At 38.1% G+C, this 26,691-nt stretch overlaps 1 protein-coding gene across 1 annotated transcript; it reads right to left on the bottom strand.

Moving 5' to 3' along the window:
• LOC136845212 (developmentally-regulated GTP-binding protein 2) lies at window positions 1-26,573 on the bottom strand. Its single transcript, XM_067115282.1, has 8 exons — window positions 26,406-26,573; window positions 22,466-22,626; window positions 16,549-16,719; window positions 16,139-16,282; window positions 13,512-13,619; window positions 13,216-13,373; window positions 10,997-11,198; window positions 1-3,166 (listed from the first exon to the last, which is right to left on the bottom strand). The coding sequence occupies exons 1-8, from the start codon at window positions 26,467-26,469 to the stop codon at window positions 3,077-3,079; spliced, it is 1,098 nt and encodes a 365-aa protein (XP_066971383.1). The 5' UTR covers window positions 26,470-26,573; the 3' UTR covers window positions 1-3,076.
• Between the last annotated feature and the right edge of the window lie 118 nt (window positions 26,574-26,691).

Here is a 26,691-nt window from a genome sequence, read left to right as displayed (position 1 = left end):
AGGAAAGCAATTTTTATTGAATGACACTGTCATGCACAAGGTGATCAATTCAGTGTATAAATTGTATGCAAGAATGGTTTACATTATGAATATCTGGGCTTCTGTTACATAAAATTTTGGTGTGGTGAGACCATTTTGCATCACTGGCTTCTTTATTTATTAGTTTATGACTTAGACCGGAATCCTTCATAATGATCAGTATAGCAAGTCATCTGTGGAATTCTGTCGTCTGATTGTCAAAAGTTAAGGAACCTATTTATATTCATCATAATGTAGTTGATAAAGTTCTGACATAATTATGCCACAGTTGTGGCCAATATTTGAGTTTAGTGACGTGCCTAAATATACCATACAGATGGACATCAGTGAACTATAGCATTCCAAATGGCATTTTAAAACAGAAAGTTTTAAATCTCATGCCACAGAAATCTATTTGGAGGCAGGTACTGTTGCATTTAATGCTTACCCTCATGCTACAAAAAACTGAATAAAGCACTTGTAAATCTTAACTCATCGGATCTCAAGAGAAACTATCATCTTTATAGACAGACACACTAATTAAACAGAGCTAGTTCAACCCATGCAGACGCAAATTTAACGAATATTGCTGAAGTTGCAGTCAAGTATATTGCAATTCATAAATGGCCATAAGACAAAATCATTTGAAAACTCAAGAAACTAACTCTGCCCTTCAAAAATTTGGTGTCTCAAATTCAAATATTCCATTCTTTAATATAATCCAACAATCACTCCTCTTCTATCAATGATCCTATTTCCCCAACCATTTGGGGGGAAACAGCTTGTTTGTTCTCTTGAACTGGTATGAAGGATAAGAAGAAAAAAAAAATACAGGTTAATAACAAAAGCAGGCACTGACCAGCTTCAAAAGTGACGGAAGGTCATAAGAAATTACAGAAGAGAAATGGGCAACATAAACAACCAGTCTTGGATGAATGCCCTTCCAGCAGTAAACACTGGTTTTCATATATATATAAACCAGATTAAATAGTGCCTGAATGACCAGAAAGTGAAAGTAAGTCAATCAAAAGAAAATGAGACTCTGTTGAATGGTCTGCCACACCTGAATTACTATGTATTAGAGTGATGTACTATTACACAGCACAATAAAATCTTGCATCATTGGATAACCTGGTTCCAAGTCTTAAATAGTCTTTAGTCCATTGATATTCTTTTTTTTTTAGTTTTCCTGTGTTTAACAGCCCAAAGGATATATCTGCAAAATACATTTTCAATTATCTTAACAACTGTCCCCAAAGTCCCTAGCAATTAGTATGTATTTCATAATTTAATACATCTGGACATTTTACTGCTACACACTTGGACAACAGCAATGGCACAGGTCTGCTAATCATGCACTTGGAGACTGCACAAGTAAGAATGTTTTAAATACTATCAGTTGAATGTACTTCCTCAAAATGTAATCTAACATAACCCAAAATAACTAAGGTTAAGAAAAATATGAAAAAAATACTTAGCTTTTGTCTGCACAAAAGTTAACCCTTCATAAAATGAAGTAACCACGTTTCAATTGTCTTGACACTTGAATATTTATGCAGAAATTAACAGAACACTGTAATACTTTATTCACTATCAGAGAAATTAAGTGCTTAACATCATCAACCAGAGATTCTTTGTTATTTTTTTCGTTCGCTATTCGTCATAAAATTTTCAAGATGAAGAAATCCGCACTATATAAAATGGAAAAATATCTAGTCTTTATTCTATCACTGGTTTTACAGTCTCCCCTCCCAACCAATGCAAGCCATGTAACCTGCACACATCTAACTTCAATTATTCTCAAATTTCTGTGTTTTTAAAGTAATACAACCCAATTTCATGCAATAACTAAAGATGTTGGAAATGTTTCTCCTCAGAACAAAGAACTATCACTAAAGTATAAATGACTTTTTCCAGGCCTTTACAAAATATATTCCCTAAAATAGGTAATTCGGAAAAAATAAGACTCAACACCTTCAACAGCACACCCTAATATTCTTTTGATATCTGGTATATAGAGTGAATGTTATATGACTGAAACTAACTCTATCATGGCAGCTTTATTGCCTGCAGTCTTTCTTTCTTTCAGCTCAAACCTTGCACATACAGGCAAATTTATCCATTTTTAGGAAAACAGAGTGATAATAGAAAATTTGTCTTTGGATTTTATAATAACGTGTTTCCACTGTTACCAATCTATCAACACATTAGATACTAAATTCCACAATGATAAGTAGAATATACAAAGAGCCCAATATAGCTGTTGATAAAACCATAGAATCTATATTTTTAACTACTGTACTTTACCTCCATAAATATTGCAAATTTGAAATAAATCAGAAACACTGTTTTCCTATCACGGCACTGATTCTGTACAAACTTTACCAACTTAACACAAAGACTAGGTGGTTTCCAATACAAGGCTTGAGCTAGATGCAAAACCAAAAGATCCCTTTGATAAAAAAAAAACAGGTATTTAAAAAACCCACATAAATAGTGAGAAGCAGCATCTATGAAATTAACAAAGAAATAAAACAATAAACCCAATGAACTTGGTTTATACCATCTTGAAAAATCCCCACACAAGTGGTTAACTGAATGCTACAGATATTAACAAAATAATAATAAAAAACCCATGAAGTACACTAAACTATTTTCAAGTGCCCCACATAACCTGAAATACCATGTGAAGGTTATAAATATAACGTCAAAGCCCAGTTAGACTAAATGAACGGTAAACTGGTACAATTGCTGTTAAGAGCAAGGAAATATAATTCTGTGAAGTATTCAAGAAATGTACGAAGAATCTAACAGTCCTTGTCATTCAAATAAAACTACTTACAAAATTACAATTCAAAACATGACAATGATGATGATGGGATGATATAATATGAGGATGAAAGGCAATCTATCAGACACTGAAACAAAAGAGAAAAGATATTTATCCAAATTGCATATATCTTTAGATCACATATTCCAAAAATGATTATCAAAGTGAAAATAACAATCTCAATGTAACAATACTTGTTATTTGTTAGGCTACCATAATAAAATAAAACTACTTCTTGGTAATAATCTGGATTACATCTTCGTCGCACATTGTATGATGTATACCAACTCTTTGAGGATTAAATTTTGTACTTTTCCCCTGAAATGGAAAACAACTGTTAGTTTTATGGACTAATTTAAAAATACAACAATTATTTCTCTTAGTAGTATTAAACAATACTGAGTAGACTTCAGTTCCTTTTTCCAAATATACAATCTTAATTATTCTGTGCAAAATATGTTTAAACCAAAATAATTAACTAAACTACAGCGGACCCGTGCCTATTTCGGTTCTGGATTTGTGGCTTCACCTATTCGCAGATTTCTCTGTAGAACATATACACATACTATTCACAGAAAATTCGCCTTTCGCAGTATTTTTCATGATGAAATATTCACAAGTTACTGTATTTTCATATCATTTTTGTGAATAAATACACTTTTTGTGATAAAACTATTAAAATATTCAGGTATAAGCATTTTTAGACTGTTTTTTGGTGTTTTGAACTATCAAAATAGGCAGTTATAAGCGTTTTAAGTATTTGCGGATTTGAGCTATTCGCGGGGGGGTAGTTGTACACATTCCCCGAGAATATCGGAGGTCAACTGTAGTTTGGTAAATTATATCTTGCAACCAGTTATGGAGCAGAAACTACAAAAGTAATATAAGAAATTCAGTTTTTCATACAAATTCATTAATCATACATATGTCAAACCTCCTGTTCTGAGTAATCCCAGGTTCATGATTTCTTTGTCTGTCTGACAGATGATAGATTCTCTCTCAACACATGCACTATCTGGACCCCTAAGTGTTTGAAACCAATAACCTCACTTTCTGTATAAAATGATGTGAGGTAACAGGACTTATAGGTCTAGGGGGAAAGCATTCATTTCAATTATTGAGTTTTTAGGAAAAAAGCTAGTTCAGTGTTATCAAACCATAGTTTATTTAATGAACATCCCACTAATCGTGTAAATGCCTCAACTGCTAGTTTGCCCCTGCCTTTAGAATCAAATCAAGTGCTTAGGGACTGTATGGAGTCAAGAGCAAAGTCACAAGTAGCATATTGGTTTGTAAAAAGGAGGGCCATCAAGTGATGAAGTGTAAAGCATGGCACTTTTTTCAGGTAAGAGTATATCAAGCAAACACCAGAATAGGAAGAGAAGTATGGTTACCATCAACATGAGACAGAAGCCCCAGGGTCTGTGTCTCCCAACAGTGCAATGAATACCAGCTGAAGATGAATAAGCCTAGGCATGGAATAAGAGGAAAATGCCAAATTACAGTACAGCTGTATACTGAAAAGTAACTGACGAAGATGGTCTTGCACTCTTGCCTGTCCTGCTTCACTGTCCACCACATTACTGGAGGCTCTGAAAATCACCTGCTGTAGTCAGCAGGACAACATGTTCTTCATGACTTGTTTCTTCCCTTGGCCTGTGGAGAGGAACAGTAAGGGGATGTCACCCCTGAAGTCTGCTAGTCTTCCACAGTAAAGCCCGAGAGCTTTGACTAGGATTCTTAGAGGGTCTTCTTCACTACTGGTGACCATATACACATAAGGAGCCCAGGAATAGTCCAGGTTACTGGTCTTGTCTCTTGTACCTCTGACAACTGACCTCTACTTTGTGTGACCTCCTCTGGAAGAACCTGGTTACCCTAACCCATCCCAAAATCATCAGAAAGACCCCCATCAATGTTATGTCCGCTGGAGGACGCACCTTGAGCCTGCAAAGCTCAAAATCTTACAAAAGGGAAGATCTATTGTATATCACTTGAATGCAGAGAAAAAACTTTCTGTGTGGAAGAAGAGAAGAAAAGTCAGCAATCAATGGCAAAGCTGAGCTAACTATATCAACACTCCTTCCACTACACCATCCATAAAATCACTTCCATTTGGCCTCAGAGGTTACCTGAGTGAAGACAAAGGGTATCTAGCTTGCTGTGGAATCTGTGAAAGTTATGATGCTTGACAATTTTATTCCAAGTCAGATTACTCATGGGTCTGACTGTCACCAGTGAGTAGATCTGTAAACCACTCTCTCTGTCACCAAAGGGACGCTATTCCACCTGTACTGTCAGCAGCACACAGCTTCCCATATATTTACTTGATGAGACTGAATGAGGAAAAGGCTGAGGCTCTGAGGCCATCCCAAGGATGCAACATCACATCTATCCTTGATGCCACTAAGTCAACTAAGCTGAGCAGTACAACAGCAGCTTGCAGTTCATTTGTCACTAACAGTCTACCAACGATGTGCTATAAAGACACCAAAGAGCCTTGTACACCTCTGAGTCGGTGACTAATCCACACTTGATCCTGATTACCCCACTGAGACCTCTGTCTACCACACAGTGCCTTCTGAAGAAGAAACCTTCACACTACGCTGACCTCATTTGCCTCAACCAACATGAAAATTTCAACTGCCAGCCAACGCAGCCTCTGATCAAGTGCTGCCCTGATTTCATAAGTCACCAAGTTCAGTCATTATTCCAACTGTTCTTTCTACAAATGCTTGTCGACCCAGGAGGATGACCTTTAATTTGAAGAAGTTGAAGTGCCACCTAGTTGAAGTCCCACCAAGGAAGATCCGTCAGGAAATCCTCCCAAGCAATGACTGTAACTATCTGGTAAAATCAATGACGATGATACCCTCGAAAGTCATAGTTGGAGTGACCACAACTATAAATGGCTGAGAAATCAGCTTCTCCAGTGATGTAAGATGCCCAATTAGTGGCTGCTACAACTTGGCATAAGGATTTGAACTTTGTCAAAACTACTGGACCAAAGATGACAGTTTACTGATCCTGTCTTCTATCAAGTGAACTAATCCCCCTCATATTGATGGCCATACCCAGGTATGTAGTTCATGCTGAAGGTGCAGTACTAGGTCCAACTTCTTGTAGCTGAAGAGAAGTTTGAAGTCTTGCCCAATTTGAAACAACAGGTCAAATGTCCTCTTAATTATGCTACCTTTAACAATCATTAGAAGCCAACTATCAAGGTAACTCTGAAGTCTTACACAGATCAAGGTTCTGTTGTGATTTTCATCCCAGGGAGCCCAGTGTTTCTGGGGACAAACCAACACCAAAGGATGCAACCCCAAAGGGGAATGAGCACCTCATCTGCACCTCTACCTGTAGACTCTGCTGGTGGCTAGACCCATTTCCCAGGGCAAAAGGGAAAATATGGGTTCTTTGCCCTTACACTTGAACGATGAGTAAGGATGCCCAGACTGAACACCGATGACTGACAACTGTAAGGGGTTGAGGGACCAAGTTGCTGTTAGGCAACAACCTTGTTCTATAATAAGACTTTTGCTGCTGGGAAGTCCTTAACAGGACTGGTAAAAAAAAAAAAATTAAAAAGAGCTAATGCTCAAGACAGCTGTCCTGGAAGCCTTGCCTAATGACAGGATCATTTACCGAACCTTAGCCAAGTCCTCCCAAGGCCATGCCCCATTTGCTAGGAGAGTCCTGGCACTGCCAAGAACTAACTCTTGGAAATGGAATATAAAATTTAGGCCAAAGGCCTGAATCTTATACCCACTGATTGACCTATGAGGTCATTCAGTGGTGAAAGGGAAATTGAGAATAAAATGTTTTAAAGGTGTAACAGAAGGAAAACCTCACAGTTGCTCTATGAAACAACTGTTAGGAGAGGGTGGAAAGTAAGACAGAAGAAAGAGAATATGAACAGAGGTTCAGTAAAAGGAATGAAAATGATTGCAGCTAGGGGCCGAAGGGACACTGCAATTAACCTTAAGTTACGCCTACAGTGCACTGAGTGAGTTGCACTGATGGCACTACCCCTCTACAGGAAGGACTAACTCTTGAGAGCTCAGAAGTACGAAGGCTTTCCTGCAAGATCTTTCATATGAGTCCACCTCCAAAGGTAACAACAAACCAGGACCAAAAATAAAGGAGGTTGGAGCATCCCTGGTAATGACCTACATGAAAAACAATGGATGTAATACTGGCATGCTGATGAACAACCTTAAATCATAAAATATTTTTCAAACTGATGAACACATAAGAAGAAAACAAAGGCCAACCATGGGGTGGTCGTTCCCTTGACTGGTTCCACAGCCCTGCAACATCGGAGGCAAATCCCACAGGTTGGTTGGAGGTAACTCTGCCATAGGGAGGGCATAATCCCTGACTAAAGACTCATTATCTTGTTGAAGGTCAGCATACTTTCAGCATAGCATTTAGTTTAGTTCCTAGGGAAATGCCTTCTGAGGAGGCAACAGGAGCCACAAAAGACACAGTCCAGGTGGTGGAAGAGGAAGGGCCACTAACACTGATAGACACAGACCAGACAGAGGGAAGATAAAGCTACAAGGAGAAAGAGGAAACAAGCTGAAGGAAACTGAGGAGAAAAAGAACCAGCAGACTGAGACTATACGGCAGAAGCAGAAGGACTAGGCTTGACATGAGTGAATAACATTAACTTGAGTAGCAATACTCACAGCAGATTAAACATTAACCTTGTTGCTATGGTTATCTCCTACATTACTAAATTCTTATCTCCTACATTACTGAATTCTAACTCTAAACCTAAATCACTACCATTAGAACTTGGTGATAGTATAGGTAATAACGTGACTGCTAACATTGCATCGTAGTTATCAAAAAACAAAAAATAATGTCAAAGCAAACAGCCCTGACTTGCATTTACAAAACTGATTCTTACACAATCAAGGAATACACCCAGTCATCTGTGAAAGTGAGAAACATGTCAAGAGGGCACAGAACAACCTCACCCCAAGACATAACCTGGTTCCTTGGCAGCAAAGGCTCCCTACTGGTGCACGACAGTCCTAAGCTCAGGTTACTGATGGGAGAGCCCACTGACACCTTTTTCTCTCTAGGAGATTGCCATAAAAATCACAGACTATGAAGGGACAGCTTTTCTACCCAACACACTCGGCTAAACCCTTCACCGGATCCAAAATCAGACTAATATCCTATCTAACTTGTCCTGTCAGTTTTCCTGAACCACAAAGGGAGCAGAAGATGGAGCTATAGTAGGAGAAGGGAGAGGAGGGAAAGGAGGTGGGTTGGGAGAGAAAAAAAGAGACAGGTGAGGAACCTGGAAGGCAAATAACCAGCCTACACCCTGCCTTAACCTATCTGCCTCTCTTACTAGGAAATGTTTATTTCAGCTGAATCCACCCTGTTTACAAAAAAGTCACTGTGGCAGAACCTAAATCCTTATTAATCAATGAAATTCCTATCCAAAAAGCATAAAAGGTCACAATACCGTGAAACAGCACAACCAAAATCCCAAAGAATTAATAAGAATATTATACTAAAGAATAAAGAATATTAGGTTCTATAATATTCTTATTAATGAGGAAATTCCTATCCAAAAAGCATAAAAGGTCACAATACCATGAAACAGCACAAGCAAAACCCTAAATGCCTAGCAACACCACTCACTAAGATGATCACAATACCAAGAAACAGCACAACCAAAATCATACGTGCCTTGCAGCACCACTCACTAAGATGGTCACAATACCATGAAACAGCACAACCAAAATCTTAAATGCCTAGCAGCACCACTCACTAAGATGGGAAGAAGAATTCCAAGAAGAACTGAAATATTCGAGGCCTAGCTGGTCAGCCAAGCATTCTTCTTCATTTGAACATTGATCACACCTCTCCGGCACGAAGATTTAAGTAATCTTGAACAATAGGTAAAGGTCATCCCATATAAATACATTTATGCTGCTAAATTATTTTCAAAAACACCATCATCACCTCCAGTGCTGAAAAATTCAAAGGGCCTCAGTGAAATCCTGCCACATATCTTATCTGTCCTTTCACTTCAACAAATCTCCAATCATCTCTACCCTCATATCTCATGGCCTTCATCCAATTGTGTCTGGGTTTTCCAACAGGAGCTCAGCTGATATTTTCTCATAATATTTTTCCTTGGGTGGTACAAAGGACTTGTCCAAGATGCTTCCATGTCCCATTCATCTTATCTTGTCTAAACAAGGAACTTCCGTTATTAGTTATTATCCATGTTGTAAAATTTCTCTCTATTCTGAAATCTTCCACAGAGTTACACTGACATGCCATGATTCATGTCCGTATAGCAATACAGATCATACAGTAACAGAATATTGGTTAATCTTACATTTGTAAATTTTTCAGTCTATCTTACTTTTAAATGTTATTCTGCCTGACCATTGTCTGATTTGCCCTTTTGTCCTCATTAAATTTTATCTCAAGAGAACCTGTATCAGAAAATCTAAAAGCCTCTACTTCCAGTTATTTCATCTCCTTGTGTTTTCATTATTTCTATTTTTCTTGAATGTATGTCTCCGCGTGCTGGATATATAATTCATTTTAAGAAAACTTAAAAAATTTTCTCCCCTTACTGCAGCATAAACCTTGTCTATTGCCTACCACATTTTTAAATGTAAAATCTATGAGACAGGTAAACAAAGGAGGTGAGATATAACTTTAGCCAGCCACAATTTAGTGCAAATTCACATGAAAAGACTCCATCAACATTAACTCTGAATCTGTTTTGTTCATGGAATTTCTATTAGATTTACAATTGTAATGTGATGCCATATGTAAAATCTTTCAAAATGCTAGTCTCTGGACACTGTCGAATGCCTTCTTATAAAGAAAAAAAAAGCTGTTTCACAATATCTGATTTATACAACTCCAGCCTTATCTATAACCACCTTGTTTTTCCAGAAGCAGATTCAGGTCTTTCTTAGGTTCAGGTATATCAACCAAATTATCAAACTCATATCTTTTACTCAAGATACCACAAAGATGTTCTACACAGCACTGTCTTCCTTGTTATTCAGACATATTAAAACTATATTCCTCTTATTAAACGGGTATTTTCCTCTTTTCTTTGCACCCATGGATATTTCATTTACAATTCTGTAGGCTACCCTACCACCAATGCTACTCCCTAATATATGGCTTTGTCAGCACTGCCCATCTTTTACTGACGAAAAAAAGGGAGGGAGGGGATTGCTTCAACAAGCCATTCATTTGCTGCACCCTATCTTGGGTGCAGCAAAACTCAATACAGTTCTCTAAAACTGAGGAAGAAATTCTCCAATTTGCAAACAAAAAGTCTTGATAAGCTGTCTGCTCCAAGTGTGCTGTTGAAATATATCAGAGCAGGAACAGCTCTGGAACCTTCTTTTTATCTGTTAAGGTAATATTCAGAGTGCAAATGTAGTCATATTGGACTAGATTTTTCATGTTGTTTGGGAGATGTTGTCGTAACTTTGTAGAATGCGTATCCTAATAAAATAAAACTAACAATTTCATCCACGAGAACACCCACCTTCCAGACGACCCATACCAAGGAAGAAATAGCATTTTATTTTTACAGTTATAGCTGCCCTAGGAGAACCACCTGATATACATGACTCGCTATATCCATCAAGAGTGAGTATGGTACCAAGGGAAAGTTTAGGAAATCTTTTTAGCCTTGTTCAGCCTACCTAATAATAATATTCTAATTCTGATATCAGTCTTTTCAGTAGCATTCGCTGCAGTCAAGAAGGTGCACAAGCACCAAAGACTGCACAAATGGAACATGGTAAAGTTTAAGTTAGACAACAAAGTGACAGGAGACCAAAGGGATGGATGAAATTTACAATGCAACTGGGATCACACAGAAGTTGCAAAGAACCTTCAATACTGTCTAATATGTTCCAGAATATTCATACAAAGCATTTTCCCACTTCCTGAGGGTGAAGGGAAATAGCAGTACACAAAGTAAAACAGCGATAAGATAGAACCTAGACAAGAAAGTACAGATAAATCAATACACATATGATGTTTACAGGCTTATAAATACAACAGTCTAAAATCAACATATAAAAGCAAGTTAGGTATCTTAAAGATAAAACATATAACAAAACCTGAAAACCTTACCCAAACAAGCGCATATTTAAAAACTGCAGCAATAGATCGGTGAATGGAATGACACACATGTTCCACACTAGCACCGCCTCTTAAAATTATCGGGTCTGAGAAGTCCGGAGCTCTACCAGGCTTCTTTGTATATATCCGAAGGAGAGAGAGTTCTTCCCAAGTTCTTTCCAAAAGATAATCCAAGTTCAATTTCATATTACAGCTGAAAAACAAAAAAAACTATATAAAATAAAAAGTAAGTAACATGAAAAAGAGTACTCATCAGTTAATAAAATTAAATCCATTTTTTTACTACAGAAAATTTCCAGTTAAGTGTCCAATCACAGTGCAAAAATGTGGAATCAAATGATGCCAACTATTTTCCAGGTAAACATCACAATGTTGGGTATAGAAATACTCTTATCACGAAACTGGTTTCATGTCAGTTTTCTGGCTTTGCCAATAATCCAATCCAATCCCATCAGTTTCATTTAATTTATAAGCCAGTTTCATTCTTATTTCAAATGAATTTCCTATACTTGATGTACCTTTCATTTTTTTCTTAAGTCCATTCTCTATCCAAATGGATCTACCCTTAATTTTCTGCAACTTAAGTTCAATATAAGCCATAGGAACTTAATTTTGATAAAAGCACCAGAGCTCCCACACAAATCACCAACTCAAGTAATTGGAGATCACTGGGCACATTCTTGACATCATATTTCTCGCCAAGACTTGAATGTTTCATCACCAATTTTGGAGACTTTTTTACTATTCTACACTTAGAGATTTTTTTGGGAATAACTAAGTGCTTTCAAATGCCTAGTACAGCCCCTCAATGGAACCTATTTTTCCCTTAGTCAATCACCTACTTGTCACAACTTCAGCCTTATGTTCTCCTCTATTTCGGAGTACTGCCTCCTGAATTGAAGGGTTGGCACAATGTACTTAAGGACTGATTTCTCTTATGTCACTTAAACACATCCACATCATGCTTAAGAAAATTCTTAAAATACCATTTGTACAGGTGTACACATATAAATACTGAACACTTACACAAATGATGCACACCTACAGATATTTCAACTAATAAAAATGAAAAATTTTTTGGAACTTCTAAAAATTAAAATATTCTATTAAAAAATGGAGCATATTCCATACTCTTTAAAATATCAAATTCCTTGCTCAGTATTTGGAGAAGCATCTTAAGCCTTTCAGGCTGGGGTATTCAACTACCAGGTGCATAAAGTCAAGTCTAAAATGGCAAGGAAGTCTCCCATCTTCTTGGTATTGTATTATACCTCCTGGGAGAGATGACCTGGTGATTTACAGCATCATATGGTTACTACATGCCAGACTCTCCCATGAGTGCTGCCAGGCCTCCCTTTGCACACTGCTTACAAGAGGTAAAAAATCCCCATGTGGCAGAGGAAACTGTCTTTTGAGTTCCCCTTAACACTGCACATTTGGCAAGACTGTCAGCTCTTTTGTATACAGCGTCAACTACAGGAACCCGCACCTGTTTGATCATTACATTCTAATGAAAGTTACACCTCTAAAATACTCATAACCAAAGGATGTTTAGAATGAGGTTTTTCAAGAGACTGCAGCACACACCTGAAAATGCTAAAATTAAAATTTCTTTCCCCATGAAAGGAAACTCTGAGAACCACTATGACATGCATCAAGTTATGCAGCAGAAACTATTGTTCCAACAACTAAGTACTTCCTACATTCTGCATCTAGGAAAGTAGCCCTAAACCCAACACCATTACAAAGTTTGGAACAATCTCTATATATTGATACAGCTATTTCATGTTCTGAGGGGCACTTTAAAAACGTAGCCAAACTACTTCCTCTAAGCAGATGTTTTTTAAAATAATTTAAAAACTTACAGAATTTTACATTAACAACTTACACAGAGGCATTGTTGAAAACAGAAATGAGGGAAAATGAGTTTCTTATTATTCTGATTAATGTCACACCCATCCATCAACAAAGAATGCTATAGCCTTTGGTGTGTGAGAGACTGAGCCACCTCGTTTAAGCAACTGAGGCACAGTAAAGTCTTTGCCAAAAAGTGAAGCTAAGAGTAGCCCACCATTTATGTTTCCGGGTTGTACTTGATATACCTCACCATTTCTACATAAAGAGAATGAACCATATCCACATAAACTGTCTGCTTGTTACTATAAATTGCCAGACATGAACAGTTAAATACAAAAACTGCAATAACATACCTAACAACTACACAATTTGGTTGTCGAGCAATTCTGTCTACTTCCTCAATAGACACTTGATCAATCTTATTGTAAACATACAAACATGGCATATACACTCGATTCGCTGATATAACGTCAATGAGCTCGTCAGCCGCACAGTCTTCTCTAAATATAACCTGAAAAGGTAAAAGCTTTACTAAAACCACAGAACATATAATGGGAAAGATTAAATTTTCAAAATACTTGCAATCCAGCAACTAACAGGAAGAAAAAATGTTCAGTGTTATGCTAGTTTTCTGCAAAAGATAACTTACCTCAGCATTGAATATTTTATATTCATGCAGGATCATCTGTACCATCTTTTCATCAACTTTGGTGAGAGGACAGGTTGCATTAAATTTGATTCCACCAGCTTTTTTTTGCTGTTGAAAGATTACATGTGTAAATTTCTTACAATATAAATAACATGAGAATTGAAAAATGTCATGAACAAATCTGAACAGTGAACTTTCAGTTCTTGAACAAATGCAACAAAAATGTTTGATTCTACGCTAATCCTACAGATACCAAACAACTTGCATTTCATTTAATTTCATACAAATACAAATAAAGTCATCTTATCTTGGATACAATGAGCATGGCAGCATCATGTCATTCTCATATCTGAAAATATTTTTTCTCTCTTCCCTTCTATCAAAATCTATGACACTATAGGACAAAACTCAAACTGAACCTCTCAATTTTATCAGCATCTTGGGAGTTCAAATTACTTCAAACTTTACTTGGAGGGATAATATAGTTCAAAATGATAGAGCTGCTTAAAAAAAATAAAATCAGGCTTTTTCTTTAGAGAGCATTAGATCTCTTTTTTTGCGAAACAAGTTTTATGCTAACCTTGCCAGTCCTTGTTTGAAATGCCACTACCACATCTACGAGGATTCACCTTTTGCCTCCATTTTCTGATGGGACTGAATCAAAGGCAACTCCTGTTTCATACTTGCATTTTTATCTTTACGTCAATCTACCACAGGGTGACTACACCATCTCTTTCCATCATGACTACCTCCAAAACAGTGTGACATAAAGGGCCTTTGTAAAACTGTCATCTTTCCTGTGCTTTATCTTACACAACTCTAATCATCTCCAGCTTCCCTTGTAACAGTTATCATTCAAGAAGGTCTGGGTCTTTCAAGTCTTCTGGTGACTACAGGAAGCTGACACTATTATGTACTATTCTCTCATGGGTTATGCTAAGGACATGTCCTGGCCATCTTCATCTCTCTCATTATTACCTCATCTACATATGAAATTTCCATAAATTACCTTTGTGGGATCACTCTGAACTATCCAACCATCCAGCTCCTAATGTTCCTCTAAAAGCTATACTCAAAATTACATAATAAAACAGTGTCACCTTCATATTTTAAGTCTATTAAGTTCTTCTGTTACTTCCTTCTTAAAATTCTCTTCCCTTATACCACTTATTCATTATAAAATCTATGAGAAGGACAAACTTCAAAGGTGTAATAACATTCACTCAGAGCACTCCACTGTTTACAGTAAACTCTCTTGACAAGACTCTATGACCATCAAGTTTGCATCTGCTCTATTCATGGATAATTTCCATTAGCTTTACATATTTCATGGGCATACCACAATGAATCAAGGCCTTCCCTATTACCGGTCTGAGGACGTCCTCAAATGCCTTCTTGTAATCAACAAAAGCCATCAAAAGGGGAGTTTTATATTCTATACATCTTAAAACAAACACTGATCTGTGTAACTCCTGCCTTTCCTAGAACTAGCCTGTTCACCTCTACGCTTTTTATCAATTTATTTCTCAAACTATTGAGAATAAGTAAACAGTACTGAATATTTTCATTACACTTGATATCAGCAAAATCCCTCTAGTTACCACATTACGTCAGGTCACTTTTCTTAAATACCTTAGCCATGACTTCCAGTTCCCAATCATCAGGCTTTGTTTCCTCATTCCATTTTCTTCAAAACTGTCTACAGTACAGTAGTTAGTATGAGAGGTGTCAGTCTCAGCTAAAAGCATCTTTGCAGTGATTCCTTCATAAACTGGTATTTTACATCCATTAACTTTCTTTACTACTAATTCCACTTCAAAAAGCTGAATTAATTCAAAAGCATATTCTGGTCTATATCAGCCTCAGGTACAATTCAAGTTACCCCCTTCATATCTTTTACTCATAACCTCACAAAAATTTTCTGACCAGCACTATCTAACCTCTTCCTCTGATCTGATACTATTAATGACCCACCGCTAATTCTAACAGGATTTTCCACTATTCCTTTTCACCAACTGATATTCCATTAATAATTTTGTGAGCTACCCTAACACAAATGCCACTCCCTGAATACAAGGCCTTGTTAACATCTATATCGGTTTGTCCACGTATTCTCTTTTATCTCTTGTTAAATATACCTTAGTTTGATCTTGTTGATCTCCATTTATCATCACTGCTGTCAACTTTGCATTCTTCGTTTCCTTCCTGAAATTTGTTTACATGTGTCTTTTGCTTTAGCGTACTTTAATGTATCCCAAGTCTCATCTAATATCCAAGGATTCTGTTTGGTTACTTTAAGTCCCCAGTACATCTTTTCCAGCAAACTAATATATATTCTTGGTGTCAAACGAGTCCTCATTCACTGTCCACTCCTCATCAGATATGGTTTTTAGAACTGCATATCTACCTTGACATCAACCTGAAAAAGCCTCTTAATGCTGATCTTCAAAAAGCTTTATTGTATTTAGCCTAGATAATTTGTCTACTAAACCTAGATAATCTGTCTACTTTTTTGTTGGGTGCTTTAATTTCAACTTCAGTGTCGTTATGATAACATGGAAATAAGGCATACAGTATATGGTTAATGGAAACATAAACTAAATTTACATGAAATACAGAAGTTATACCTTAAAGTAGATTCCTGGTTTATTTTTGTTTAGCCTAATACCTACAGCCTCCAATTCAGCTGTAAGTAATTCCTTTTGGATTTCTCCCTTCGTGGCATCTACCATCATGATGACAAGATCAGCAGTTCTTGCAACAGCAATAACCTGCAAAGGTTCCATTTACCTTGCATTAACATTCCTCATCTTTCAAAGAATGACTGGCAAACACAAATACATTATCGCAATATTCCTACTTGTTCAAGGTGAAAAAGAAAACTACAGATTATGATTCAGTTTACCTCCTCAAACAGAAAATTGGAAGGATATTTCCAATAGTTCTAAGTCTCCTGTATAAAAGTTTATTTGCATGATGAAGACAACCAACATACACGTACTAGAGCACATCAAACACGACATAAAGACTGACTCACCTGCCTTCCTCGACCTTTGCCCTGTGAAGCTCCTTCAATGATACCTGGTAAATCAAGCAACTGAATGTTGGCTCCCTTATAGTCGATAACACCAGGAATACACGTCAACGTAGTGAATTCATAAGACGCTGCTACACTCTGAGTGTTGGTCAATGTGCTCAACAATGTTGACTGAAAATAAAGGGTAAATAAGGTTTACTACTTAAAAGTTAATGCTTACTGTTTCTCTTCATCAAACTAGTCTATAATATCCAAAACTTTGCTGTAAGGAGGTATCTTTTAACAAGCTAAGTTCCTTAACATGAATATTAGTTCCAACCAAATAATCCAATTAATTAAAAAATGTACACCTAATGATAATATCAATGACAGGATTCTTTTTAAGGGAAGATCACTATCCTATATCTGGTATCAAAATATCACTCAAAAGACTGTGCTATCAATTAACATTTCTAACCACTTCTATCGTAAGGAGAATCTATTCTATCATAAGAAGAACCTATGCAAGTATTTACAAGCGTAAAATTTCAAAATGTTATTGGCATTTGTAATTTATAACATATAAATTTATCATAATGAGTAAGTTTTTGTTAAGGAACACCTATAGCAGATCAGAAAAAGGGAAACTATTAAAATCAAACGCTTCTTAATTAGATCTTATATGGCATATACGAGTAATCCAAGAAATACATAACTGGATTAAAATGACATTTTTATGATAAAGTTTTACATATACTTACCAAGTAATTACATAGCTATAGTTTCCTCTTGCAAGGCGGCTTAAAATAAAAAATTCATGGGTAACGCTTCCAAGTTTAGTGCAGGTGACTGGTCCCGCCCACTAATGGGAATACCAGGAAGATTTAGCAGACATCCTCATTCTGTTTATGCCAATGTCCATCGGAGGGGAGGCAGGAGGGCTACGATCATGTAATTACTTGGTAAGTATATATAAAACTTTATTTTATCATAAAAATGTCATTTTTATATAAGTACCTTACCAAGTAATTACATAGCTGATTCCCACATTGACAGGAGGTGGGATACATGGACATACTCTACTCCAAAACATTAAGACATGTAATGAATCCGAGATAAAAAAAAAGTTGCTACCATTGAAAACAATGGTTGTCGTTCCTTATTAGTTAAGAGAGCCTACGGTAGAAAACTGCCTCTGGTTGGTGCTCAACTTAACCTGTAGCGATATGGCAGTATGGTCAGGAGCATCTGCTACTTAAGTGGGAGCTTTGCAGCAAGGGAGAAGTTCGATGGCTAGCAAAGCATAATTGGAAGTTTTGCAGCAAAGGAGTTAACCAAAGGCTAGCAAAACTTCAAAAAGTGCCCTTGCCCTGGGTGCAGTGCCACAATAAAACAACCAGATAACACTGTCACCTGCACTAAAATAAAGACAACGACCCATCCACTGAGAGTACAATGTACCCCAAGGCTCTCACAAAACTCAACACCTTACTACAAGGTGAAGAGATAATAGGGGAAAATCCTATGCTTCCTTCTGTGATGCCAAGCCAGTTACCAATAATCACAAGGCACTGCAAAAAAAATTTAACACTGTTTAAACTTCTCTGAAGAGATGAGAGGTAAAAATCGATTACACTTCCAGTAGATCGATTGTAGGATTGACATAAGGGGCGTATATGCATGAAGGCTAACGAGGTAGAATTGTTCTGACGTCTTTAGCTTTCACTTAAAAGTAGGCCCAATGCTCTCCTGAAACTAAGAATGGTCTCATAGACCAAGTCCATACATGAAGAAGAACAACGCATTCTTAGAAGGTGAAAAAAGGGGTCCTTGTCATGAAGAAGAACAATGCATTCTTAAGACAGTGAAAAAAGGAGTCCTTGTCAAAACACCATAGGTTATGAATGGTACCCTGTGCTTCCAATCCTGCTCAGGTAATACCTGAAAACTCCAACAGAAAAGAGAGCTTCCTGCTCTTCCCCAGAGCCAAGGATGTGGGGAGATTTGGTGCCAGACGATCGGAAGCTGGCGCCAGCTGAGCTGGACACCAGGCAACTAATGGGTTGGGAGCTGGCTAGCACTCCTAGGAGCTCGAGGCAGAGCTGGAGCCAGGCTGTAACTGGCACCAGGCAAGCTGCAAGTCAGAAGAGGTAAAGGCTTGGGCTGGAGGGTGCTTCTGGGAGCCCTGAGGACTGTCTCCAGCTGTCAAGACCATCTTCTCTTCCATTTTTGAGAGGGGGAGAACGGTTCCAGATCATGAAGTCCTCGTTCTCGGTTAAAAATCCTAGGGTAAATGAGCAAACCGCATTACTGAGTCAGACATAGCTCAATACCCCTAAAAAGAGGAACATTAGAGATTCTATATGCTCTCCGATAAAAAAAGGCAACGCTGCCATTGAATCATAAGTGTCTCAGAAGACACCCGATTTGGAACATCGTTCACTTAGACTGGTAGACTGAGATAGATGATGACATCTACATCTTTCAAATGGCTCTAGCACTTCTGAAAAAAACCCTTCTTCCTGACAAGCACCCGGACAGCCCAAGGCCTGTCTGCGTAAGAACGTACCATCCTTGGTGGTGTCTCTTGAAGTGAGGTTGTTTAAGAAGAAACGAATAGTGGAAGGATTCTTGGAGAGCCCAGAGAGTCCACCAATCAACCATAGCAATTTGGGAATCATAAATTATGGTTCAGAACGGGGCTACAAGGAACGTTGTAATGTTCTGACAAGCCTGAGAAAGTTCAGCCCTTCCTTGACCATGTCAAGCAGTGGAAGAGCTTAGAGGTCCAGGTTGGAACGATCTTGCAGTAAGGCGTCTGTTGCCCAGACTAGAAGATTCCTTTAATGCGGCAGACAGTCAAGATTGGCCAGCCCCATAAAAGCACATAACCCGGCAGTTCAGGGGATTCAAGGCCCACTCGAGAGTAAGAGTGAGTTTCTGACGGTTCAGTTCAACCACCAGAAATTCCAGTTGGACTAGAAAAAACTTGATTTATCATCCGCAGAAAAAATGTAAAAAAAGTAAGGACTGTGATCTTGTCTGAAGGAACACCGCAGTCTAGGAGTGAGCGAGGGTCGAGAAGAACTGAAGTCTTAAGTGAATGGCGCTCAACTCTCTGGCATACATGTGAAGGACTGTTCCCCTGGGGACACGTCCTGTAAATTTCCCAGCTCCCCAAGCGGACACTAGAACAAGGAGTGAGAAGCTGCCTAAGACTAATCTCATCAGGAACTTCTTCTGAAAGTCTAAATTCGGACGGATACCACGTAGGTCCGACTGAAAACTAGGTCTTTGGAAAAAAAATAAATAAAAAAATAAAAACAGCAGAGTCTGGTTATGATTCTTTGTCCCCACTGGTCTTGTGAGACAGGCTGAAGTTCATGGTCGGAAAGGAAGACAAAAGTAAGCAGAGCGAGAACTCGAGAGAAGTCTTACCATAGACCTAAATTCTCACACTGGAAGACCCTGTCTCGTAGGACAGGTCTGAGATATCTTTCGGAGTTGCTATGTGACATGAAATGAAGTATCCTGCATATCCTAGGATTCCGCCCAATCGCCCTGGAGAATGGACGACAAGGCTGTTCGGTTGGTCTCTGCAAGCGAACAAACTGTAGAACCTACAGCAGACAACTAAGTGGACTAGTTGCCGACCCTGTCAATACTTGACAGCCACGGACACCTGGCCATCAGGGTGGGATCGACCTCTTAGCGCGATAATGCCTTGCATGGACTCGATGACACCTTGTACTGACTTACAACATATGCAGAACTGTACTTGGTTAAAAACTAATATCTGACATGCTTATAGGAACTTGGAAAGTCCATAAGATATACAAAAGTCTGGCCATAGGTAACAACGGTCTTGAACAAAACCAGGAGTGATAACTTCAGCTGCAGTCCAACACAATGCTCTAAAAAAAAAAAGTAAAAAAGAACTAGGCGTTCAGCTTTGGCGGTCTAGCATGGCTAGAAAGAGCTAAACACTCTGCAACAGGTGTTGGGCATTTGGGATTTGGCACCAGGCGCCATAAAGCTGGTGTGAGGAGTTCTGAAGATGATCAGGCGCCCAGGAACGAGTGCCACTAGAGAGAGGGTTCATGGCGCTTCCTTCTGCCTGGAGTCCAAGAAAAATTCTCCATAAAAGAACGCTTAGGAGGGAAGATATTGTCACACCAAAGAAAAAAAAACAGACCAAGGATATATGCCATCTGAAAGTAGCTGTGAAGCGATGTCTCTTGGAAAAACCTGAGAGACTCCTATCTTTTAGCCCCTGTTCCTGGTGTCAGCCAAGAAAGACCCTTACTTCAGAATCTTGACAAGAACTTCAACTAGGAGGACTAATTCCGTCTAAGCATCAGTGGGAGGGAAGGACAAAAAACACCTCTCTTGCTCCCTTAAAAAACCAAAGTCAGACTCCCAACTCCCTGTGGAGGTGACAGCCTTCTTCAACAAGTCCATAAATTCGTACACAAAAGTCCCTGTCTGCAAAGAACAGTGCTCTGAGACACTAACTGATGTCACAAAAGGGAGCAATTCAGCCCATCTGGAACTCTAGGCAAAGGTGGAACAGGCTGAAAAGAGACAAAACGGCCTGAGAGCAGCTGTATGGTACTCAAAGGAGGGAGTCCGATACTGAAGAAGGACATCCAATGATCAGAGACTAGCGTCGGCCACTTGAAGACTGGAGCTAGGCGTTCAACTGGAAATTGCGCTCAAAAAAGAACAACAGTATGTTCTTTGAAGAGACAGGCTACATGCTAAAGAGAGACTGGCGTCAGCCACTAGTAGGCTGAAGCCAGACACATGAAAGCTAGTGCTGGAAGCTCTATATGAAGACAAGCTCTGGCACTATTGGAAGCTCGGGCGATATTACTGGGCGCTCAAGCGCTTATGTTCCTCTTGGCACCAATACTGGCATTTCGCATGCCTATGGTTGGAGTTCCACTTAAGGCTCCCAGAACAGTGGGAGAAGGCCACATCTGCAAGTAATCCAGTGAAGCTGGTATCCCTGGAGCAGCCAACGAAGCAGGGGTGGGTAGAAGCAAATTACAAACACGTGCCACATCTTACCTAAAGACAGCTCAACACACAAACCTGGGTCAGCATTGTCAGAGAGCACAGGCTGATCACCTAACCTCACATATATAATTGCCTCTGCAAGCCACTGGACAACAAGCAAAAGATAGGTAAGTGAGGGAGGTGCAGTCAAGGATGAAGAAGCCAAAAAGATTTGGTAGTACTGAAGGAAGTAATCCCCTTTGAAAAAAACAGTAAACATCTTTTGGCCTTCCTCTCCTATTACCATACCTTTCAATTGCACAGAAGACCAGACTGCACATTCCTCACAGGACCTACGACTAAAGAAAAAAAGAATGGTTCCACTACATCCAGGACACAAAGCAGCTAAACACCTGTTACGTCCTTCACATCTTCATGGACCACTTCTCTTGTCCAAAACCATGCTGAACAAAAAATCACGAAACACAAACACCAAACATACTATAAAAACAGGAAAGCAGTGTCAACGTAAAGGTCAGTCAGAGAGCAGTAAGATGTCTTAACTGCAGCCGAAGAAAAAGCGCCTTCCCTTAGCAAGTAGGGGGTTTCCCTAATCGCAATTAACCATTTGTTACCAAGTTTCAACGATACTGAGGAAAACTTATATACAAGAGGTAATAGTTTGTATTCCCGTACGATAAATTGTCTTTTACCTGGAACATACTGTATTCTCATAAACACAAATTTCATTAATTACTGTAATGCAACAAATCATAAACTACTCAATGGGATTCAATACTTTAGGATACAATACTTTTACAAATCATAAATCTGAGATCATAGCATACATTGCTGATAATAATTATCTATACATACTGGCATATTTATTACACAATCACTCTAGTATACTTGTAAAAAATATCACATGTACACTAACCTTACCAACTGAAGGAAAACCAATGAGCGCAACTCGGGCATCTCCACTTTTCATAACATCAAAGCCATCTCCTTTATCGCCTTTCTTCCCTTGAGGTTCTAAAAGCTGTGTTCTATATTTCGCAAGTTTTGCTTTCAACACGCCCAAGTGATATTCAGTGGCTGGGAAATAAAACTTATATTTAATATTTGAAAGCTCACAAAAGATGTAAAAATAGTTAATCTAAAATCATTGCAAAATTTTCAATTAATTTGTATTTTTCCTAGGTATATAAACCAGAGCCTTGTATGAGTAGTCCTCAGCAGAAACTGCAATCAGTTGTTGAAGCTTGGTGACAAGGTACTTAACAGGTGGCAAGTGGATGACTTTGAGGGGAAGGAACAGCCACTCACCTGCCGTCATCAAGCTCTTTTTCTTTTGGTATAAGGTGCTACCTCACAGAGGGAGGAAGAGAAAGGGAGATGGAAGGGGGAAACCAGTCACTAAACCATTCAACCTTCTGCCTTCTACCCTCTAACTACCTCAAATGAGGCATGGTGATGTTAAAGGTCACAAGCTATTCAACCACTGGTCAAGCCATGATGCTGACTGGAAGGAGGCTAAGGTGACTGACTCTAGTGACAAGAAAGTTCACATGGTAGTAAAGGGGAACACAGCTAGATATCTGTACACAACAGCAGTCACAGAAAAAGTTCTTGATGACGGCAAGTCAGTAGTTATTTCCCTTCAACTCACTCACTCACCATGAGTTAAATATCTTGCTACAAAGTTTCAATGACTGATTCCAGTTCCCAATAAGGAATACCCCTACATAAAAGGGCAACAGTTTTAGTCCTGTAAGTACAATTCCTGTTTCAATAGCTGTTTTGTATTTCCATAGGCACAACTGGTTTTTTACTCTATGCCCACTAACATCTTGATTGGCAAATCTGAGAAGTATCATAGTTAAAAGCTTAACCCTTAGGGGATGGACTAAATATATATCAAGCGCACCCACCAACCAGGGAAACTTTAAAATTGACCAACTTAAGAAAAAACACATCACTGGAAAGAGGAAGATATGAAAATGCACATGGTGTAAGAAAAAAACCCTAAAAATTTTTCCATACCTTCCATGGGAAGTTGAAAGTGACTGTTTACAACCCTGTGTGGGGCCTCTTTTACACGACACTCATAAAAATATGTCAGTTTTACCAAGTTATTCATGTTTTTTCTAATAATTTATTTCATTTTATCTTGTACAATTATAATTACAGCTCACACAATATCATAACAGATAGGAACTAAAATCAGTAAAAAATTCTGAGTATATATATTTGTTGTAAAATATTTACGAGATTTTCTGCGTGGGGAGTTGCAGTAACTTTTTGTGAGGTATACATGATTTTTCTATTTCTTTGCACTTTTCTTTGCAAAATTACAATTATAGTTGACATACTATCATAAAAGATAACTAAAACCAACAGCAATCCCTGGATATATTTATGAGCAAATAAATAAAAAGACGTCCTGGAGCTGCAGAGGCTGTACACTCCCCTATGAAATCTCAAGGCATACTGACCGATGTCTCTCCTGTGCTAAGCTATTATAGTTGCCATAAGTCATTTATGGACCATTGAAGTGCTATGAACATCTTTCCCACTAAATTCATCCAAACCAAATGGCGCGTAATATTAATACTCATATGAGTTATTCCGTCAATCACCCAAAACCTGTTATAGAACTCATATGACGATTCCCGTCCATTAAGGGTTAATGAGCAATCTTTGTTAGCTATGTCTAGTATGAATGACTGAAGTGCTCACTCAAAACATTCAAAATAACTATGGTATCATTGTGGGATGATGGATAGGCCTCCTATGATTTGGTACTATTTATTTAAAGGCAAGAAAATTATCTATTAAGTAATGATATAGCCTAAGTGGTTTTTCTCACCATATTCTTCTACTTGCAGGCTTATTCATTGTTTTCTTGTAGATTAAATAGCATGAGAGAGCATGACAGCATAAAACATTATAACTTCATTTGGTAATACACACTACGTATAGTTTGTCATCATGGTAGCATCACAGCTGTCCACTACAGTCACTAGCACAGGCTAAGTATGTTGGTTAACAATGAAACAGTTTCATCAACTTTTGTGTGCAAGTTAAACGGTGTATAATAGCTTTAATCAATAATCACAGATTTATATATAGCAGTTTTCATTTTCAAATATCATAGTGTAAGTAGGCCAGAGGTAACCTATGAGAAGTAGCCTATAGTCACTAAGGCTCCTAACTTATAGTGGTAACCACACCAGTTCTTAAAATATATATCAGTCAGACAAAGTTAACTTGCAGCATGTCACAAATCACAAGGCGGATAATATCAGCAATTTGATGATGAACTTCCTATTCTATCCTTGCGGCAACTGATCTCAGTAGCCTCAACTAAATTTCTGAGCTCTGGGTGATTAGGCTAGACCTGGAGTCTGGCACTATAAGGACTTGATCTCACAGAGGGGAGACTGTGCATGTGCCAACTTCGCTGCTTACTAAGCCAACCTACCTATCCCGGCCAGGTCCCAAGTTTTTGCATGTCTAGTATAGTTAGCATGGCAAATTAGCCTGCCGTACCCTAACATTAATTGGCCAATGCTAACAGTATCCAATAAATACCAGTCAGGCTCACAAACCTGGCAACCATAGTTTCTGATGTTATCTAATGCGCAGAAAGTGGTCTGTCTCTCTGGCAGCCTAGGTTAACCTACCCTACAACAATTTTATTTTGTGAATTAACCTTAGATAACTATTAATTTCTCTTGAGATACTTTAGCTATACATTTTCTGACCTCAATAATGGTATGTTATGGAATAACCTTAGGGTAAAAATATCTATTCATTTCTAACCAAATACATGAACCACATAATTTCCTGTCTGTCATGAGCTTAAGAGTATGCATTTCTAATATTATTAATACAAACCAATTATTTTTTCAAGTTGTTCATCATAAAAAACCTAGAGTTAGCCTACCTTAGGTTAGGCTAACCTAGATTCTAAATTAATTGCACTTTCAAGGGGGGTAGTTAGTAGGATAATTGTCTAAGTTTAACAAACACATGAACCTTATAGGAATACTTTTCTCACTGCATGCATATTTCACATTTGTTTAGTTGCCTACAAACTAACACAGAAATGATAGTTTGTTTCACTGTCAAGGTTAGGCTTACCTTGAATCTAAACTCACTGGGAATTACAAATACTTCCATAGGGTAACTATACAATACACTGTCTGACTGAATACGTGAACAATGTAGCTTAGGGCCAACACAGGCTTACCCTGTTTATTTTCTGTTCAATTGAAGTTTTACTATTTTTCGATTAAAAATAGCCTACCCAACCAATTTTGTTTCCCTTATCCCTAAATTAAGCTGTCTAATAACTGTGATGGGTTCCTACTGGGAAACATCAGTTTTTAGTGTCTTAGGTAATTCTTTTGGTTAAAACCGTTGATACTTCAGCTGTCAAATGGAAATTTGCTGTTGGTTACACTGCGATCAAATTCCACAACAATGCCAAACACGTAGCCTAAGGTACACGGCCTTGGTTAGCTGAAATCAAAACATACCAGATAAACCTACATATTCCATCGGCAAAAACATAAAGAGGCCATTAGCGGCTACCTAAGCAGGCTTGTCAAATCTCGCCTTGAGCAGCATAGCCGCACGGGTTCAAGCTCACCATAGGCTACAGCGTACATAGCCCTTAGGCTACGTGTTTAAGGCTTTCACCCAAGGCATACAATAACATTCCTATCAACTCGCAACCACGCCATTCATTTCTTTCATATTTTATTTGATAGAAATTATCAATTTGCAGAGTGCTCGAGACTCTCCAAAGAAACCGAGCAGATTAAGAGAAAATACACCTGTTCGCCACATGTTACACTTCTATGTACCTTTATTCTTCTGAGTTCTTGCAATTTCTTTTTCGATCTCGCTAATCTTTTCGAGAATACCCATGATGATATATATTAGCGACCACCTTTAAGTACAGAAACGTGTTTAACAGGCAAAGGCAGATTATGGCTGTTTTGTTTTCTTTGACGGAGACGAGTAGGGAAAACATCTTTTGAAATCAATCGGTTAGAAATATGTGGCATAATAATATGTCAAAAGAACTTTATTGGCTCTATTATATTTATCTAATCTACTCTAAATATTTTAAAACTAATATCTGTCTGT

This window comes from Macrobrachium rosenbergii, chromosome 13 (assembly GCF_040412425.1).
Source record: "Macrobrachium rosenbergii isolate ZJJX-2024 chromosome 13, ASM4041242v1, whole genome shotgun sequence".
Lineage (NCBI taxonomy): Eukaryota > Metazoa > Arthropoda > Malacostraca > Decapoda > Palaemonidae > Macrobrachium > Macrobrachium rosenbergii.
The sequence above is the reverse complement of the archived record's forward strand: the minus strand, read 5'-3'. Positions and strand labels throughout refer to the sequence as shown.

What these genes read in the sequence shown, in the direction of transcription:
- LOC136845212 (XM_067115282.1), bottom strand. Translation starts at nt 26,469, where the DNA reads ATGGGTATTCTCGAAAAGATTAGCGAGATCGAAAAAGAAATTGCAAGA. An exon ending in ATAAAATATTCAATGCTGAG is followed by an intron (nt 13,374 to 13,511) that starts GTAAGTTATCTT and finishes TTACCTTTTCAG; the next exon opens with GTTATATTTAGAGAAGACTG. An exon ending in CCAAATTGTGTAGTTGTTAG is followed by an intron (nt 11,199 to 13,215) that starts GTATGTTATTGC and finishes TTTGTTTTTCAG; the next exon opens with CTGTAATATGAAATTGAACT.